Source organism: Mixophyes fleayi, chromosome 9, assembly GCF_038048845.1.
Source record: "Mixophyes fleayi isolate aMixFle1 chromosome 9, aMixFle1.hap1, whole genome shotgun sequence".
Classification (NCBI taxonomy): Eukaryota; Metazoa; Chordata; class Amphibia; order Anura; family Limnodynastidae; genus Mixophyes; species Mixophyes fleayi.
Window position 1 is genome coordinate 112,714,999 of NC_134410.1, and position 19,222 is coordinate 112,734,220.

Sequence of the window (19,222 nt, forward strand, 5' to 3'; positions counted from 1 at the left end):
GATATGCGCATTTAAGTCATGGACCATAAACACTGACAACATTGCATAAAGCACCTCTCCAAAATGGCCATAAATATGAAGGGGAGTGTGCAATGAAATAGTTGCTGTTATTACTGCCATTTAAATAGTGCCAATCATATTACTGTGGGAATAGACCCACAGACAGAACATACAATCCCAACAGATAGGGTCATCATCAGTTATTTATATAGCGCCACTGATTCCGCAGCACTGTACAGGAAATCGCTTAAATCAGTTGATGCCCCATTGGAGTCTAAATTCCGGGGGAGAGAGAGAGAGCAAGAGAGAGAGAGAGAGAGAGAGAGAGCAAGAGAGAGAGCAAGAGAGAGAGAGAGAGAGCAAGAGAGAGAACAAGAGAGAGAGAGAGCGAGCGCGCGAGAGAGAGAGCGCGAGAGAGAGCGAGCAAGCGCGAGAGAGAGAGAGCGCGAGAGAGAGCGAGCAAGCGCGAGAGAGAGCGAGCGCGAGAGAGAGCGAGCAAACGAGAGAGCGAGCGCGAGAGAGAGAGCAAACGAGAGAGCGAGCGCGAGAGAGAGAGCAAACGAGAGAGCGAGCGCGAGAGAGAGAGCAAACGAGAGAGCGAGCGCGAGAGAGAGAGCAAACGAGAGAGCTAGCGCGAGAGAGAGAGCAAACGAGAGAGCGAGCGCGAGAGAGAGAGCAAACGAGAGAGCGAGCGCGAGAGAGAGAGCAAACGAGAGAGCGAGCGCGAGAGAGAGCGCGAGAGAGAGAGAGAGCAAACGAGAGAGCGAGCGCGAGAGAGAGAGCAAACGAGAGAGCGAGAGAGCGAGCGAGAGCAAACGAGAGAGCGAGAGAGCGAGCGAGACACACACACACACACACACAGACTAGGGTCAATTTTGATAGCAGCCAATTAACCTACTAGTATGTTTTTGGAGTGTGGGAGGAAACCGGAGTACCCAGAGGAAAACCACGCAAACACGGGGAGAACATACGAACTCCTCACAGATGAGGCCATGGTCAGGAATCGAACTCATAACCCCAGTGCTGTGAGGCAGAAGTGCTAACCACTGAGCCACCGTGGTTGTTACCATTCTATAGACAATAGTGCAGAGGGCTATTCTATATATTAAATGGTCAGCATTTGTTTATATTATATATGCAAATTGAACATCGGCCTGAAACTACCGTCTGGGTGCGCACGAAGAGCACCCCAGCACAATGACCAAACTGCTCGGTGATTTGGTCCTAGGCCAGTTATGCCAAACATCCCAGCACGTGTGGGAGCTATAGGCAGATGAAGCCGATGTATAGTCTATAAATAGCAGACAATGTTCACAAATATAACAGTGATAATTACTGTATTAGTTTACAGCGTGTGAGGAATTCAATTGCATCAACAATATTTGCTCACTGGGCTTTAAAGAATGCAAATATCATATATGGTTTATTTCTTACAGATCTGGCCACGCCTAGCACGGAGCCAGCAGGCGCACATGTTACACGCCCCGCTAGCAGAGAACAGGTTAAAGCCACCACTCTGGACTTGCTACCACATATGGATTTGGGGAGGTTACATGGATCCCAGGTTATAAGCACCACGTCCAACTATTTATATATCAGCTGGTAATGTAATACATGTGATCCGAAGGGAATGCAGCATCTGTGCTTGACACTATTTCAAAGAAGGTGGAGAGGTATAAGGGGAAAATGGTGGATGGTTTGACCTCCCAAAAAAACAGGACATGTTTAGCATCGTGGTAAACACAGACACCAGACTGGACTTCAATAAAAGACATTATGATTTTGCAGCTTGCTCTTGAATTATCAATGCAGAGACTATGGGCTAGATTTATTAAACTGCGGGTTTGAAAAAGTGGAGATGTTGCCTATAGCAACCAATCAGATTCTAGTTATCATTTACTTAGTACATTCTACAAAATGACAGCTAGAATCTGATTGGTTGCTATAGGCAACATCTCTTTTTCAAACCTGCAGTTTAGTAAATATACCCCTATATAATGTTAATTTTCCCTTTCTCTCTAACAGAGCAGACAGAGATTTAGTGACAGATTTGCAGACTTGCTTTGCCGAAACGCACTGTGTGTATTGGTGATTAATTCACAGGGGCAGAGCCGGTTACGTCACAGCAGCTCAGTCTCAGCTTTCTGACCTCCCTCAAGACATGGTCCTAAAGCTGTGGAAGATGTTGCATCTGTCTGCGAATTAAGTCAGAGGGCAATACTTCACTTTTGCAAAGAGCTGCAAAGTCAGCTCAACACTGAAAATGGTTCTTAAATGAAAGTGTCGATGTTCAGAGGTTTACTAGTAATTTAAAGAAAGGCGATTCACTGAAAGTCAAGAGTCCTAGGGGTCACATATTAAGATTAGGGGAGCCATACATAATGAGACTCTGATCGCCAAATATGTTGTCCATAAAAAGCACACGTCTGCGTTTAACAGCCATTTGACCAAACTATATAAGAAAACCATGATCTGATTGTGTGCCCAACCTAGGCCCCATATGATACAGCTAATTGGTCTGATTGGACTGCATATGTGGACAATAGGGACAGAGACTTCAGGGAAGAGCTGCTGCCAATGATACAAGTTACACACAAGCGCATTGTCCCTGTGGTATAGCGGTACACAGATTTTATCAGACGTAGCCGAATTCCACACGCAGCCCAGTTCTCTGTGGACATCTCTCAGTCAACTTAAGGGTTAACACCAGGCTGTCTGTCAATCTATATATGTGTGGGTAATATGCTGAGATTCCCTAGAGGTGAAGCTGGTAGTGTCCTTGCCTCATTCCTATCGCTGCTATTCAGAGAGGCAGCAGAGTTGTAAATCACGTTCTGTGTAACAGGAGTGTCCTCCTGCCAGTGTACGGCTTATCTTTATTGCTAGCATCTAGTCTAACTCTACATGTAATTAAACTGCAGCTTAACTTGTGACTTTGAAAATGCCAACACAACTGGCTGAGCTGCACGTACGCGCTGGCAGGTGAACGCCTGTGTCTGACTAGCACCCTATGAATCAGACCCTACAGCCCTCCCTCCTAAGGTCCATAGAGCATCTCCTCTACAAAGTCACCGGCTGCGTGGAAATTCACCCGCTCCAAAGGATTTCTACTGAATGCTAGAAACTCGATCACAAGCATCATACGCTCAGAACAAAACGCACTTTGTTGCATTAATCTGACGTTATGCCAGCGATCAGGAGGCTTTGTGAACGACTCCTGTTTAAAGATCATTACATCTATTGTGCAAAGTACCTTGACGCCAAGTTAAATATAGTCCTCTTAAGTCGCTTAGCTTCACTGCCAGAAAGATATTAATGTTATGCTCCCAAAATTCTCTTTGCTGTCTATGTATTTGTCTCGTGCTGAAATGCTGATATGAGAAACAAGTGGCTCTCAAGCTGTTGTGTAAGCACAGCTCCCGGCACACCCTGTCAGAGGCTGGCAGTGGATGCGGAGAGCTTGAGAGGCACAGGCTGCCCATGTCTGCTGTAATGGCACAGTTTATTATGTTCTGATCTATATGTAAACATTGACTTTCATTTATATAACGTCAGCATACTCTGATAAACTTCCCTAAAGAGGAGAGTCAGGGAACATCACTATCTATTTATCTATCTATCATTAGGCTGGTTGGTGGCACTGCTGTATATAGGAGATTGTGTTTTATCTCGACAGTCCACAAGGCTAATAAATACAAAGACATTTTTCTGCACAGATTTGTGTATCCCTGGATATGTGCTGCTCATTTATAGAAAATATCACACAACCTGCACTGACTCCAAGATCAGTGTCTGAAGCCCTGTGTGGACATCTATATAAAGTACATGAGGAACGATCAGGCAGGCAGAGAGAGAAACACTAAACCAGCACATTCTGTACTTCTTGTGAATTAAACCCATTATAAATAGTGTACAGTACAGAACACTGCAGGGCTCCTCATTGGCTCTCATGCTGATGGTTGACAACCCCAAGTGCAGGGACTTGGGCAGTCGTCACTCTCCCCATGTCATCTGGTGTTAATGTGCTGACAGGGGCGACCTGGTTTAGGTCCTTTCCTTCGTACAGGGGTGTTTCTTTCATTTTGGGAAAAAAAAAAAAAGCAGCAAAAATATATAAAGTTGCAGTTACATTGCTATTGAACCTCACCTGCATAAATCACATATAGTGTAACACCTGACATGTATACAGTATGTGTGTGTGTTCCCCCATCTCTCAACATGTTGTCTGCACTTACATTCAAGATTACAAAAATAATACTCCAATATAATTATGCTGCACACTCTAGTTAAACACTATAATACACACACATATATTTTGGTACATGGTGTCTACAATACACTATATTACATTTACAATTACCCATCTTTCTACCACCACCACACACTGCCTTAACTCCCCCTCTCCTTTTTATACGCTAACGGTATGATCCATGGACAGACGTACGTTTAAGACTAGTTTGGCTGGAATATCATTGGAACATCAACATGTAGTAAAAGTCACAAGATAAACTTTGAATATACTTGTATATACTTCTCAGGATCCTGCAGTGTCCTCAATGATTTCTGCCTGGGTGTAATGTTTGTCAATGTACTACAGTGTTCAGTTTGTATGTGGATCTATGCCCAGGACCCAGCCTTATGCCGCTGGCAAATAAACAGGCACAGTCCAAAGACACACATTTATAAAGAGAATAATGCAAGCTCATGTGTTTAATAACCTTTTCTATAGAATGTATATGAGATACCAACAGCACTATGTTGGAGACAACAGAAAATGGCTATTCAGATACATTTATATTTAAGATAATTCAAATGACACTCAATGTCCTATGCTTTCATCATTTAGAGCCACATCATAAGCCTTTAGTATAAAACTTTTCCATGTGCTTTATAAAGAAATATAGTTCTAGAACTGTTTGTACAGACGGCTCTGTCCATTCTGTGCTCGTACCTGCAACCTCTATTGTTCTTGTAACCTCTCATTCTGTGTGTGTGCTGGAACGTCCTGCCCAGCTGCAGGCAGGAGCAGGTCTGATCAGACACACTCATTGCTGCCGGCTATGTGAAAACAAACTCACACAGAGAGGTCTTTATCCAAAGATAGGATTTTATATTTATTTACTATCCTGCACGCCACAAAAACCAAAGAGCATTGTTCAGGTTAGTGTCCCCTTAGGTTAAGCCTCACGCATTTCGTTATGTATTATTTAGGGTAATAATACTACATACTGGCCCTATGCAACATCATGCATCTACCCACCAAGCTAACAGGCCTTTGTCTGGAAGGGTATAGAATATCCAGGTGGTGGCCCAACAAACTGACCCCCACTTGACCCTCCAGCTTTAGTTTATAGAATCACTGGAGGGTATTCCATTAAGTTCAAGGATTTTCGGCACCGCTCGGCTGCACGGGTAAGTATGTTAACGCGGTACCTAAACACATTCTATGTGCTGATCCAGTAGGCAGCCTATCAATCGGCTAAGAACCAGTGACCTCATCATCACCATTTATTTATATAGCGCCACTAATTCCACAACGCTGTACAGAGAACTCACTCACATCAGTCCCTGCCCCATTGGGGCTTACAGTCTAAATTCCCTAACACACAACCACAGACAGACAGACAGACTAGGGTCAAATTGATAGCAGCCAATTAACCTACTAGTATGTTTTTGGAGTGTGGGAGGAAACTGGAGCACCCGGAGGAAACCCACGCAAACACGGGGAGAACATACAAACTCCACACAGATAAGGTCATGGTGGGGAATCGAACTCGTGACCCCAGTGCTGTGAGGCAGAAGTGCTAACCACTGAGCCACCGTGCCACTGAGGCACTTCCAGACACACTCACCAGGTGCTGGTTCTTAGTTCAACCGATAAAATGGCTGCCTCCATTGTGTTGGTGACCAGTTCCCTTTAACAAATGATAGCTATGAAAAAAATGCAACACGTTCTTGCTCAGGCCAACATGTACTAAAACTGCCACCAGTTTTGTAGGTGCATCTGCCATAGTGATCTATTGTATTCTCTTTCAAGTCAATGCGTTACTGGAAAACACTCCAGTCGTGTGCATGGGGGCCCCAGGTATGGTGCTTTCATCTTCAGACAACTTGTGTCCATTGTTTTCTACATGTCATCTTGCAACCTTTACTAAATGCACTGCCATATCCGCCTGCCTCCCTTCAGAGGAGTTTACTTTCATTGCCTTTGGAGCCAATGCTCTGGGCGTTTATCACTAGAGCAGTTCTATGTCATAGCCAAGGGTAATGAAAAAACAGGACAACTCTGTTTGGCCGATTAAAAAAAGGATTTAGTGAAAAACACAAAGACAAGTCAGAGACACACAGCTTTGTACAAGGTGAAAATGACAATGAGGGAATAACAAATCAATAAACGTTATCTGAAGTTGAAAACTGGGCAATATTACCCTCCCTTTACATAGCAGCGCAGAAATTTGCCAGCAGTCAGTAAAAGAGGATTGATATGGCCATTTGTCTTACTAGGAAGGTCAATAAAAGCTGTCTGGTTGGTTCTTTATGCTATCCCATGATTAAGGGGTCTTGTTATCTAAGGTATTTAGGAAGCACTACGCAGACAATGTTACCTACACGCATTGAGCTACTAGGTTACACAATGACTAGCTGCTAGTTGTCGGATTTTAAAAACTTTCACCAATGTGCGCAATGGGCCTTCAAAATAAAGCAGCCGGAGCAGGCGAGAGGGTTACCTGCCTGGACCAAAGGGATGGCAGGATTGGTGCAAAGCAGACAACGGAGATTGTTCTCTTATGGATCTCACTCAACTCCACCCAAAAACAAAACATTTCATTTTGGGTGGAGTCCTATTTTAGATAGTGGTACAGGTAAATCAATTTTAGTGAGGATATGATTATCAATAAACCTGTTCCCTTTTGCACCTTTCATAAATTGGATCACAAAAGAGAAAAAAGTAATTAATGCAAATATATTACTGTAAGTTTTTGTGGTCATAATGTTTCTTGAATTTGGACGTTATAGTGAGAATGTCAATCACATCAGCTCTGTATTTTCTACTTTCCAGTTAGACCATTAAAAAAGTGATCAATCTACTTACAGCCAAGTCTAAGGGTCACTTCTCCATTCTCATCCTCTTGGAACCCCGTCCACTATCTGTTGGGGGCCCACAAGCTCTGCTCTGGGCCCGCTGCTTTGCTCATCCAACACCTCTTCTCTTGGTGAAACAATTTGTTCCTTGGACCTCCAGTACCACCAAATCTACCTCTCCCCTTCTGCTCTCTCACGTACCAACTGTCTCTCTATTTCCACATGTGTCTCCCTAAAACATCTTCCCTCCTCCCAGTCACCACCTCCCCGCTCCCACACCATTAAACACCCCCCACCTTCCTCAGTCTCATCCTTAACTCCACCCTCCGCTTTACTCAATCTCTCACAGTCCCAACACCTCCACCTCCAAAATACTTCTAACATACGCCCTTTCTTTACCCAGGACACAAACAAACCACTCTAAATGCCGCATCTAGACAGATCTTCCTCTCTTACTGCTCTACACCCTCCGCACCAACCTGCTAATCCCTACACTGGTTCCCGCACACACCCTCCAAAGTCCAATTCAAATTACTCACCTTCAACACTACCACTTCATACGTCTGCCTAGTTCTGATATTACACGGGTAAAAGTTCTCATATTTAGACAGTACTCAAGGTAAGAGACATAAAGCTGAAAACAAGCTATGTGTCTCTGTTATCAGTCATTTCAGAGAAAGGAGGCTGATCATTCATGGGATTACCAACAGGAAATGAGCCACACAAACCATACCATATGTATCTGTGATTATTATCAGTAACTCATGTAATGTGTCTGAAGTATAAAGGCGGACCAGAGACGCCAATACAGCCGCTTTCAGCCATTCATCGCTAGATCCGAAAACAACCCATTACCTCTTTGGGAGGATGGCAGCGTGCATGGCGAAATGTCATCTTCCGACTGCCCCAGATATCTCCTAACCAGACGCTGGACAGAACTGATGGCCATGTCCCATATACAAGGCAATTGGGTCTAAATCAGCCTAAATGTCCATCAACATTACAGCTTTTATGGGCTACATTATTGCTCCTTTAAAAAGCAAACTAAGCTCTGGATATAAAGGAAAATAAAAAAATAAATACGCGCAATCACAACTATATAACATTTTTGGTTTAGGAAAGTATCAGAACATATGTCAGTCTTTCAGAGCAACATAAGAGTAGCCCAAGGAGACCAAGCCCTCACCTGCAGCTTGGCATGTTCGTTCAGGAGCCGGTCATATTCCTTTGTTAAGCCCTCACTTTGCTTTTTGATCGCAAACACCTCGTTCTCCGACCTCTGTAGAGCTGCAGGAAGAAAAGAAAGATCGGTAATATAATTCTTCTAGTGGTTAAAGCGCTAACACGTCTGTCAAAGGGCTTTTTTCAAACATTTAAAAAAAAAAAAAAAAAAAAAACCCCAGCAGAACTATTTTATTAGCAGTCAAATGTAACCAGAATTAATTGAAGAACATTCTTAGAAAGGAATTTTTGGGCAAACCCAGAGAGGACTACTAGGGTGGCATTGTGCTTCAGAGAGGACGGTGCGTGCCAGGCTCTGGTTGTTCTTCATATTGGTCTATTTGTGTGCCTGGTACGCATACAAAAACCGAAGATGACAAAACTACTAAACTGAATTTATGTCAATGTCTGAATTAATGAGGAGCAGGACTGATACCACAGCTAGTCCTCACCAACCAAAACGAAGAGCCGTTCAAGGAGTGGCAAGTGTGACTAAATATTGATTTAAAGTACACACTGTTTCTGGCATCTACCCCGTCTTTCTGTGGACGGGTCACGTGCCTAAAACATTCAGCTTAATCGTATTTATTTAGCTGCACGTGCCGTCTCCTTCGTCTGTTCTTATGCTTACTTTGGAAATGATGACCCATACTCAAGAAAGCAAAACTAAATCCTTAACTACAGTAATAGATCAGGCACAAAAAATGCAGTGCGATGTGACGCTTAGAAGGGAAAAATCAACGTTCTAGGCCTACATTCAGGACCCAACAGATATGGGCTAGGCCAAACCTTCCTCGTCCTACAATCCCATTCCCCTTCCCCTTACCCACCTCTCCCTTCTCCTGCACCCCCCCCCCATCTCTCCCTTCTCCTGCACCCCCCCCATCTCTCCCTTCTCCTGCACCCCCCCATCTCTCCCTTCTCCTGCACCCCACCCCATCTCTCCCTTCTCCTGCACCCCCTTCCCATCTTTCCTACTCCTGCCCCCCCCCTCATCCTTCCTACTCCTGCCCCCCCCTCATCCTTCCTACTCCTGGCCCCCCCCCATCTTTCCTACTCCTGCCCCCCCCCCCCATCTTTCCTACTCCTGCCCCCCCCCCATCTTTCCTACTCCTGCCCCCCCCCCCCATCTTTCCTACTCCTGCCCCCCCCCCCACCCCATCTCTCCTCCTTTTCCAGTTCCGTTTGCTCTTTTATTCCTTTACCGGATGCATCGATATTGTAACATTTTATGGAACAGTATCTTGTTTCACCCGCCTTACATTCTGGTTTTATTCCATGTTTGCTGACGTCACACGGTAGACTGCAATTCAACATCTCTCATGTGAAACGGTTATATTGTTGGAAAATTCACTAAAGTAAGTTTAAACAGAAGGACCTAAGAAAACATTTCAGCTTCATGTGCTGGCCGTGTGGGCAGCCTTTCCAGGAACTGAGGAGAAGGCATAATTCAGCTCTGTCAAGAGACGTTACAGAGAGGTCAATGTGTATATCTGAGCACAAGAACATATTTGTTTTGCAATCTGATGCAGGCAGAAATATGGATGTGTCAAGCTGGAGGTGATGGGACACGACTGACATGTGACAAACGTTTGAAGGTCAAAAAGAGGTTAAAAATAAAATAAAAATCTGCCCATTAGTAAAATTTGCAACGGGACAGAGCTGCTGAACTAACCCTTCTATCAAGGCTTCAAATGCAACATGTGCATAGGCGAAGATCACCTCATATAGAACGACGACTCCACTATACCCATACAACACTGCTGACAAGGAAACATCACTAGTTGGTGACCATTAGACAGAAAAACTTCAGACTGTATCTTTAGAGAAGATCAAGTTCTAGGATCCATACAACAATTTCCAGCTTGCACTGCAGTATTATTAGATTCTACTTTGTGCGCCGGAGATCTTGCGCCATTCAACCCACGCCGCACGTGCGTGGCAATTAGCTACCTGGTCTAGAACGACAAAAGCAAAGGTTGACCAAACCGTTCAGCTTGACAGAAGCCAAAAACGCTTCCATAACAGCCACCATGGCAGACCCTGCGCCTCTCCAACGCTCCCGTAGTGTCTAACCTCTGAGGTCAAAGTGACCTATCCCTGGCAGGTTCATCCAATGGCAGCAATCAGCAAGATGCCCTTGTCACTCCGACGGGGTCTTGGATTACAAACTGAATGGCATGACGTGGGCAGGTATTATCAGTTACATATTGATGGGACACAAGTTCTGTGCGAGACAATGATTGTTAATAGATGACAAAGGTGAGCAGGTTTACAGCCTAGCAGTGTTCAACAGAACAACTTACATTTATTGGTGGATTCCAGCTCCTCCTTGAGCTTCTTGACATCTTCTTTAAGTTTCTTGTTCTCCTCCTCAGCGTTGGTCTCTGGCAGATCACTAACTTCAACCCCAGAGGCTTTCAGTTGCTGGGCAAAGAGGAACATCAGACATGAGTTATGTTTACTGCAATGCTGATAAACTTTTTTCAAACATGTTCTCATATATGGATAGGGGGGGGGGCACCTCAATGACCAGAATCTATTATCTGTGTGTTGGCTTATTTATAAAGTGAACATTTTAAATTGCATAGGCCTCCAAGAGGGACACCTATAGCAACTACATTCAGAGCGATTTATGTTGAATCATGTGACCCCCAGCATAAGACACACTTTCAATCTGTCCGTGTCTCTCCTATGAATGAACTTTCTATACAAGCTTCAGAAGCAGCAGACAGAACCTTGGATGGCTGTAAGAGCCACAATATAAACTATTTCAGCAATCATATTAGACCGCTATTGGTCTTTTGCTGTCCACAAACGATACAATATGAAGATGGTTCGATAAAACTGATCGATCTGGACGATCAATTAATCAGTGCATGTATAGTTAGCTCTACATGGTGAGATATTAATTTGTTAATATGACCAAACTGAGAACAGTGTAACAGTGCACTAATCCCTAATGCATATTGCTATGCTCGGTTCCATGCAGGGATTTGCAGTGGAATAGGCAAAGCACTTTTATTTTTTAAAAAAAGATATGTTGAAATGTTACAAGCAGCTTTTAGAGCCGGCAGAAAAACAGCTCGAGTAATAAGGTGCTACTTAGAAATCTTATTTTTTATGCATCTGTCACAATAGCGATTAAGCAGCTTTTGAGGAAAACCCACTTAAATGCTCTGTACAGCTTTTCAGACAGTGTTTATCTCTCCGATGGTAGCACTGAACACCTTCTTCCCTAGCTGCTGTTCTGCTGCTAAGTGAAAAGCTCTCTTGTGACACCAACCAAAATGCGTTGGAAGAGAATAGAGATGTCGGTGTTTGGACAGAAACGACCATTTCACTGTGTACAAATCTTTACGTGAAGAACACGGCTTTTAAAGCAGAATTTTGGGGAATAGGAAGGGGACAATAGCGAACTAAAGATAAGTGGAACTTGCATTATATCTGGTCTTGGTGAACTCTAAACTAAAGTGGAATTCTCCTATAAGTCGGACACACAACATTTACAGTGTAACTTGGATCTACTAGTAGCGGATTGCATCTAATAACATTTCGGATTCAGGTTTCCACTGCTTCCATTGTGCCTCTGCCCTTGTGCCTCTTCCCAGCTAGGGGTACAAGTGGTGACAACACCAGCATTACCTTCTTCAGCTTGTCATTCTCCTCCATGTACTTTTTGGCAGCATCGCTAGCACTCTCAGCCTGCTTTTTGAAGGCCTCGTTGGATGCCAGGAGAGTGGCTTGTTTAGATATCAGTGTGACCAGACGTCTTAGCAGACTGTAGTGAAAAGAGAGAATAGGATTTACACTTATAGATATCTCACACTCCACAATGTGACTAACTAATGGTCTTGTGCTTTCCTCATCTAGACCATATTACTGCACAACAAAGTAACAAAGATATTACTTTATTACAAGACCCAGCAGATATCAGACTAACTTACATAGTATTAAATAAATAAATAAATCTTAGCAAGAGAACTAAACCCATTTTTATGGACAAAGAGAAGAAAACAGCATGGTGGCTCAGTGGTTAGCACTTCTGTCTCACAGCACTGGGGTCATGAGTTTGATTCCCAACCATGGCCTTATCTGTGTGGAGTTTGTATGTTCTCCCCGTGTTTGCGTGGGTTTCCTCCAGGTGCTCCGGTTTCCTCCCACACTCCAAAAACATTCAGGTAGGTTAACAGGCTGCTATTAAATTGCCCTTAGTCTCTCTCGGTCTCTGTGTGTGTGTGTGTTAGGGGATTTAGATTGTAAGCTCCAATGGGACAGGGACTGATGTGAATGAGTTCTCTGTACAGAGCTGTGGAATTAGTGGCGCTATATAAATAAATAGATGACTATAAAAACACTAATTATCCACTACATAGCATAGCAGCTCAACGGTGCCCTCTGCTGGCTGTTTTGTTATAATGCAGGTGCTGTGTACACACCAGCAATACAGGAGCATATTATATTCTATGCTCTGTAACTCTGCACAACTGCTGGAAGCAGTCGGTGAAACTTGGACGCGCTTTAATGTAAAATAAAACTATGTTTATTTTTAAACGTGTTGTCTAGCCCAAATGTCTTTTCTACCCTCCAAGGTAAACTGTATGCAGCATTTCAGAAATAGGAAGCTGTAACTAGTGGTGCACAAGAAACAGACCCAGACACTGTCAGAGTATGTTATCTGTGCAGGTGCATCACTTGCAGCCAGATTAACCAGCACAAGGCAGGAAACAGAACTGAACCACAGGGGACTTAAATACCGATGGGTGAATAATCTCCAACGTATAAATATGGTCATGTGATATCTGAAACAATGAATCGCAACCGCTAAGTGGTTAAACCGAAATAACCTATTTGTCATTCTCATTACAGAAGTAGCTATGAATAATGTTAGGAGATAGAACGGTTACGTGTCTTTAAGCATGTAGCTTCTAGACTGAGAGGTCACGTCCCTGACTCACCAATTATATCGAATGCACAATTCACAGACACAGAAAGAGCTTAACCCAGCAACCTCTGTTGATTTCATATTTGTAAGTATTAGTATTGGGTGGTTTCGAGTACAAGGGAGTGGAGCAAATTCCATTAGTTAGAAGAACCTGCATATACATTGTGTATACATGTGATGTTGTGTATCTCTTGGAAATGTAGCAAAATAAATTATTTTTTAATTCTGTTACAGCCTCTTTGTCAAACACAGCAATTCCCCAACACCTCTAAATATCCTAGGCCTAGTGGTTAGCACTTCTGCCTCACAGCACTGGGGTCATGAGTTTGATTCCCGACCATGACCTTATCTGTGTGGAGTTTGTATGTTCTCCTCGTGTTTGCGTGGGTTTCCTCCGGGTGCTCCGGTTTCCTCCCACACTCCAAAAACATACTGATAGGTCAATTTTGATAGCAGACAATTAACCTTCGTCTGTGTGTGTGTTAGGAAATTTAGACTGTAAGCTCCAATGGGGCAGGGACTGATGTGAGTGAGTTCTCTGTACAGCGCTGCAGAATTAGTGGCGCTATATAAATACTAACTGATGATGATGATGAAGGATCTTTGCAGCTCAACTGCACTATGCACCATTGTGCCTGGAGAGCTATCTATGGTGCCTTGTTGGTAATCCAGTACAGATTGTAATGACCTATTTCTAGCTGAGATCTGGGGCAAAAAAATGTAAATAAACACTTGTAGCTGAGGAATGACGAGGGCTACGACACTACTTGGTCTGTGAGAGTCTGTTAATGCACCAGATTGATCAACATTTATGTTCTAAAGCACTGCAGTCCTGGACATAGAAGCCTTATTTCCAAGAACGCTAGTAAGCACACAACATGTTACAGAGCCAGTACACACACGTGGCCAGTAGTCGTCAGACCTCCCGAGGGACTAAATGTTCTCAGTGTGGTGTCAATTAGATTATTGTGTGTAAAAAGAAAAAACACAGTTTAGGTCACATTTAACCATTTATGTATACGTTTCCTAAATCCATCCACAAATACAGTCCAGATTTTGGACCTATAATGCAATTAATTTGAATAAGAAGAGGAATGCTGTAATGGTTATGTGTGTAAAGCTTCCCATGCCATCATTTAAATAGATCAACAATTGTTATAAGGTGTGTGTATTCACTGCCAACTGTCGTTTAGATTGTCAGCTCTTCGAATTCGCCCTTTTTAATACTAGTGAAAGGTGCACAAACATTGCAAAAGCAATCCAATTAAGAGCCCTCTATCATTACTAGGTAGTAACAAAATGATGTGTCATTCTGCATAGGTGACTGAGATTAGATACCTGCTGGAGTAACATTATACAAAAGGGCCAGGCAATATTCATTATTCTGTGAGTGTGCTGGGGGATTCAACCATATATACTATGTTTGTGTGCTTTAAATCATACGTATCAAATATTTATTTATCACAAGAATTTTAAGATCTGAATGTCCAAATTCAACAACCAGAGGTGGGGTGTTGATTACTTATAGTAAAGGAATTTTTCATCCCACATACCAGTTCCTAGAATTTGAACAAATGATTTATTCATGGAATATCCTAGCTAACCTGGAGTCAAATTCTATGAAAAAAAATCCCTCCCTCTTTAGGATCACGCATTGCCTTGATTAGGCTCTGCACGCAATGTTTATTTTGATATAGTAAAATACTATGATGTATGTGAGGTTCTGAGTTAGTGGACAGAAAGTACCCATGATGCAGAGAATAACATTATAGTGATCACATAGTAAGAGAGCGTCTATCGCCACCATGTGGTCACAACATAAACATCCGGCGAGTTTGATATAAGTGAGAGACAATAAACAGAGTTGAGAAATCATCATCATCACCATTTATTTATATAGCGCCACTGATTCCGCAGCGCTGTACAGAGAACTCACTCACATCAGTCCCTGCCCCATAGGAGCTTGCAGTCTAAATTCCCTAACATAGACAGACAGACAGACAGACAGACAGACAGACAGACAGACAGACAGACAGACAGACAGACAGACAGACAGACAGACAGACAGACAGACAGACAGAGACAGAGGAGACTAAGGTCAATTTTGATAGCAGCCAATTAACCTACCAGTATGTTTTTGGAGTGTGGGAGGAAACCGGAGCACCCAGAGGAAACCCACGCACACACAGGGAGGACATACAAACTCCACACAGATAAGGTCATGGTCGAGAATCTGAGAAGCTGTGAGGCAGAAGTGCTAACCACTAGGCCACCGTGATGCCCCAAAGAGAATTGTTCTACTTACAAAGAGAGGAGGAGGGCGAAGCCAGCGATGTACAGATTGCGCTGAGCTCTGAACAGTTTCATGTGGATATGTTCCACAGCCACCGGGTTGTTCTTGAGGTCCACCTGCTCCCCGACTCCATACTTCTGGATCTCACGGAATGCATCTGTCAAGGAGAAGGGAATCTTCAGTTATTAGAACATACGATGTAGAGTTGTTAAACCCCTCTGGTGCTTGAGATATTAAATGCCACTTGAAACAGCACCCGGGCGGACTACTAATTCTACAGACTGGCAGTAACAGTCCGGTTCCAGTAGTTTGGGTGAGGGGGATAGTACCCACCTGCCACGTGTACTGGGCTTATATGTAGCCCCTATTGCCCAGCACAACAGTACCTAGGATCTACTAAGAGGGAAATTGGGAAGGGGTTAAACATTAAGGTTCAGGGAGAGAACGTCTTAAGTTGGTGGTGGTGAAATCAATAAGGGTGGAAGTAGTGGATGCTTGGAAGAAACCTTCAGCCAATGTAGCTGAGAAAACACAACGAAGGGAATGAACACAGGTCTGTCCTGACAATAAACCAACAGTAAGAGACACGGACAGGATAGATGATCAATCTGTCTATTTGCTGCAAATTTAAATACATAATGCATGGTGGATAAAATGCCATTCCCAAAATACATGTAAATAAATTATTGGTCATTGTAGGATGTGCGTGGACAGCTAACAGATCATTCTATGTTATGAAAAGCTGATCAAAGTAAATGGAAATCCTGGACAGCCAATAGCCCCAACACCGTATGCCTGATCAGCAGCCAGACCATGAAGAAGCAGGAATGGGTACACTGCGTCACCGAGACACTTAACCCAACCCAGAAAATACAGGCGTCTCAACTGTGTGTGGTCTACCTGGCCACAGATCTCAGCAGCCGGGTCAAACAGAACACAAAAAGCATGTACGGAATATGAGTATTTCCCTACATCCGTCACAACCAGAAATACACGCACAGCTTTTAATCAAGGGACAAACAGCCGCAGCAACACGTCCTAATGAATTACATTCAGGGTCTCAGTTCACCGGAACGTATCAGACAGAGAAGTCTGCTAGCCAATATCAGAGACGTGTCTCTGCACCACTTCTCCTATTATTCATCATACCAGGGCAACAGGAAATCCTACCCTCCTGCACAGGGGTAAGAGTGCCTGCTTTGAATGAGGAGTTCCAGCAAAACCTTGGAAATTCTAAATGAACAACAAGAATATTTTACTTCGACACTATTTATATATTTTCATTTAACACCTGCCAAATAGATTTTTATTCTCCGCTTTGTTTTGCTCCCATCAGTCCTCCCTGCAATACGCTAAATTGAAAATGGGGGGTGTGGTGTGACGCCACCATGTGAGGTACGCAGTGCTCAAAGCATCCATCAATTGCCCCAAAAGAGGTCAATCGCTGGAGCGCATAATGTTGCTTCCACATGAGAGGCAGAGCAGAGAGCTGATCCCATCAGTGATGGGGCCACAATAAGTGGGGAGTTGACAACGGCACAAACCAGTTTTGAGCTGCCAGTCCCATCATCAACTACATCATCTATTTATTTATATAGCCCCACTGATTCCGCAGCGCTGTACAGAGAACTCACTCACATCAGTCCCTACCCCATTGGAGCTTACAGTCTAAATTCCCTAACATATACACACACACAGACTGAGAGACTTAGGGCAATTTAGTAGCAGCCAATCAACCTACCAGTATGTTTTTGGAGTGTGGGAGGAAACCGGAGCACCCGAAAGAAACCCACGCAAACACAGGGAGAACATAGAAACTCCACACAGATAAGGCCATGGTCGGGAATCGAACTCATGACTCCAGTTCTGTGAGGAAGAAGTGCTAACCACTGAGCCACCGTGCTGCCCAACCAGCGGCCCCTGAGCTGGGAGGTAGTGAACTGGCAAGAGAGCGACTAGTAGAAAAGCATCAGTTATTTTAGCTACATAATTAAAAACGTACGTCTGCTTTCTTTTAAGCTCTATTCCCCCCACTCCAAGTGATAAGATAACATTTTGTAATATTCTAATTACCTTTTCTGCAGCCTACTGGTGGGAACAAGCATATCCTAAAGGAGTGACGATAGGCCCACGCACCCCTCCCTTCCCTATTCACCACTATAGAGCTTGGCAGGAAGCCCGGATTACGGATAGATTTATTTAATATTGTTACAGCTCTCTGTACAACAGTTCGCCCGCAGCACTGCACAGAAGCTAATAAGCCTATTCAGAGAATTAATAACTGTTTGCAGATCACCGCCGCTAATTGGAGAATTAAAGGAAGGAGTGCAGAGCTCTTACACACGCTGTTACTCACGGGCTTCCGTTTCATTTACAACTGGCCTCAAAGGGGTTAATACAGTCTACTGAAAATAAGGTGCAAATATCCCACACCATAGCCCTGCGCCTGAGATTTATATTGGAAAGAGAGAGAACAATATAAATGGGCAAAGTATTATCTAATGAATTCTTCAAGATGACGGTGGATTAAGACCAAAAGAAAAATGTGTTGAATATAAAAGTTTAACCCCAAAAATGTGAGAGATTCTTTGTTATTTTTTTTTGCTATTGCCAAGTAATCATCAGCTATTTATATAGCGCCACTAATTCCGCAGCGCTGTACAGAGAACTCACATCAGTCCCTGCCCCATTGGAGCTTACAGTCTAAATTCCCTAACACACACACACACACACACACACACACACACACACACACACAATAAGGTCAATTTAATAGCACCCAATTAACCTACCAGTATATTTTTGGAGTGTGGGAGGAAACCGGAGTACCCGGAGGAAACCCATGTAAACACGGGAAGAACTCCACACAGATAAGGCCATGATTGGGAATTGAACTCATGACCCCAGTGCTGTAAGGCAGAAGTGCTAACCACTGAGCCACCGTGCTAATGTTCCTAATAATGTGGTTTCTAAGGGACAGTGTTCCATTATCTCTACATTTCACACAGCAAACAAATATGTAGAGATATAGGGAGCGCAAGCCTTATCCTTCACTGTATATCTATAAAAGCCCAAATATAACAAACCACAGCTACAGAATATAATGATCCTCCTCATGGGAGTTACAAAAAGTGTATTGAAACCAGAATAAGTAGCAACTAAAACGTACTATGGCTTAAACGTAAAGCATAGAGGATAAAGACTGCCCACAATAATGTTCTTCGATGACTATTTGGTATATTCACAATGGGAAAACCAGATAAACTCAGATTAAGCGACAATAGCGCAATCTTTAGAGGGACTAAAGTTCTGCATAACCTCAGTCATCCATTGGCATTCACCATTTATCATACTTAGACGGATGAAAGCACCTGTCATACACACAGGGAGGCTGGCTCCTAGCGGTTTACTAGGCCGTACTCACATATACCCGGCATACACTTGTGTGTAGGCGACAGGAGACCTTCAGTGCCTAAAACCATTTTATTCCACAATGAATCAGCAGCCTTACTCTCCTATGCTGTAACTAGTAGAAATGTGTTAGACTTTATTGTAGTCACACTGTGTTCATGGCTTCCTGATTCAACACATAAAACACTATCTAGTTGTCAGAACTATTCTTCCCGACCGCTCCATGCTGCTCTCTGAAGCGCTACCTTGGACAGCTCACTTAGTAGTAC

General features: G+C 43.5%; 1 protein-coding gene across 5 annotated transcripts in view; it reads right to left on the reverse strand.

Moving 5' to 3' along the window:
- Positions 1 to 19,222, reverse strand: part of BCAP31 (B cell receptor associated protein 31) — a 65,574-nt gene that overhangs the window by 34,266 nt on the left and 12,086 nt on the right. For all 5 annotated transcript variants that reach the window (XM_075184966.1, XM_075184964.1, XM_075184963.1 and 2 more), the window contains exons 4-7: positions 15,555 to 15,699; positions 11,950 to 12,085; positions 10,611 to 10,731; positions 8,270 to 8,370 (exon numbers count right to left, since the gene is read on the reverse strand). In XM_075184966.1, coding sequence (XP_075041067.1) covers positions 8,270 to 8,370; positions 10,611 to 10,731; positions 11,950 to 12,085; positions 15,555 to 15,699 — 503 coding nt within the window. The remainder of the gene's footprint in view (positions 1 to 8,269; positions 8,371 to 10,610; positions 10,732 to 11,949; positions 12,086 to 15,554; positions 15,700 to 19,222) is intronic.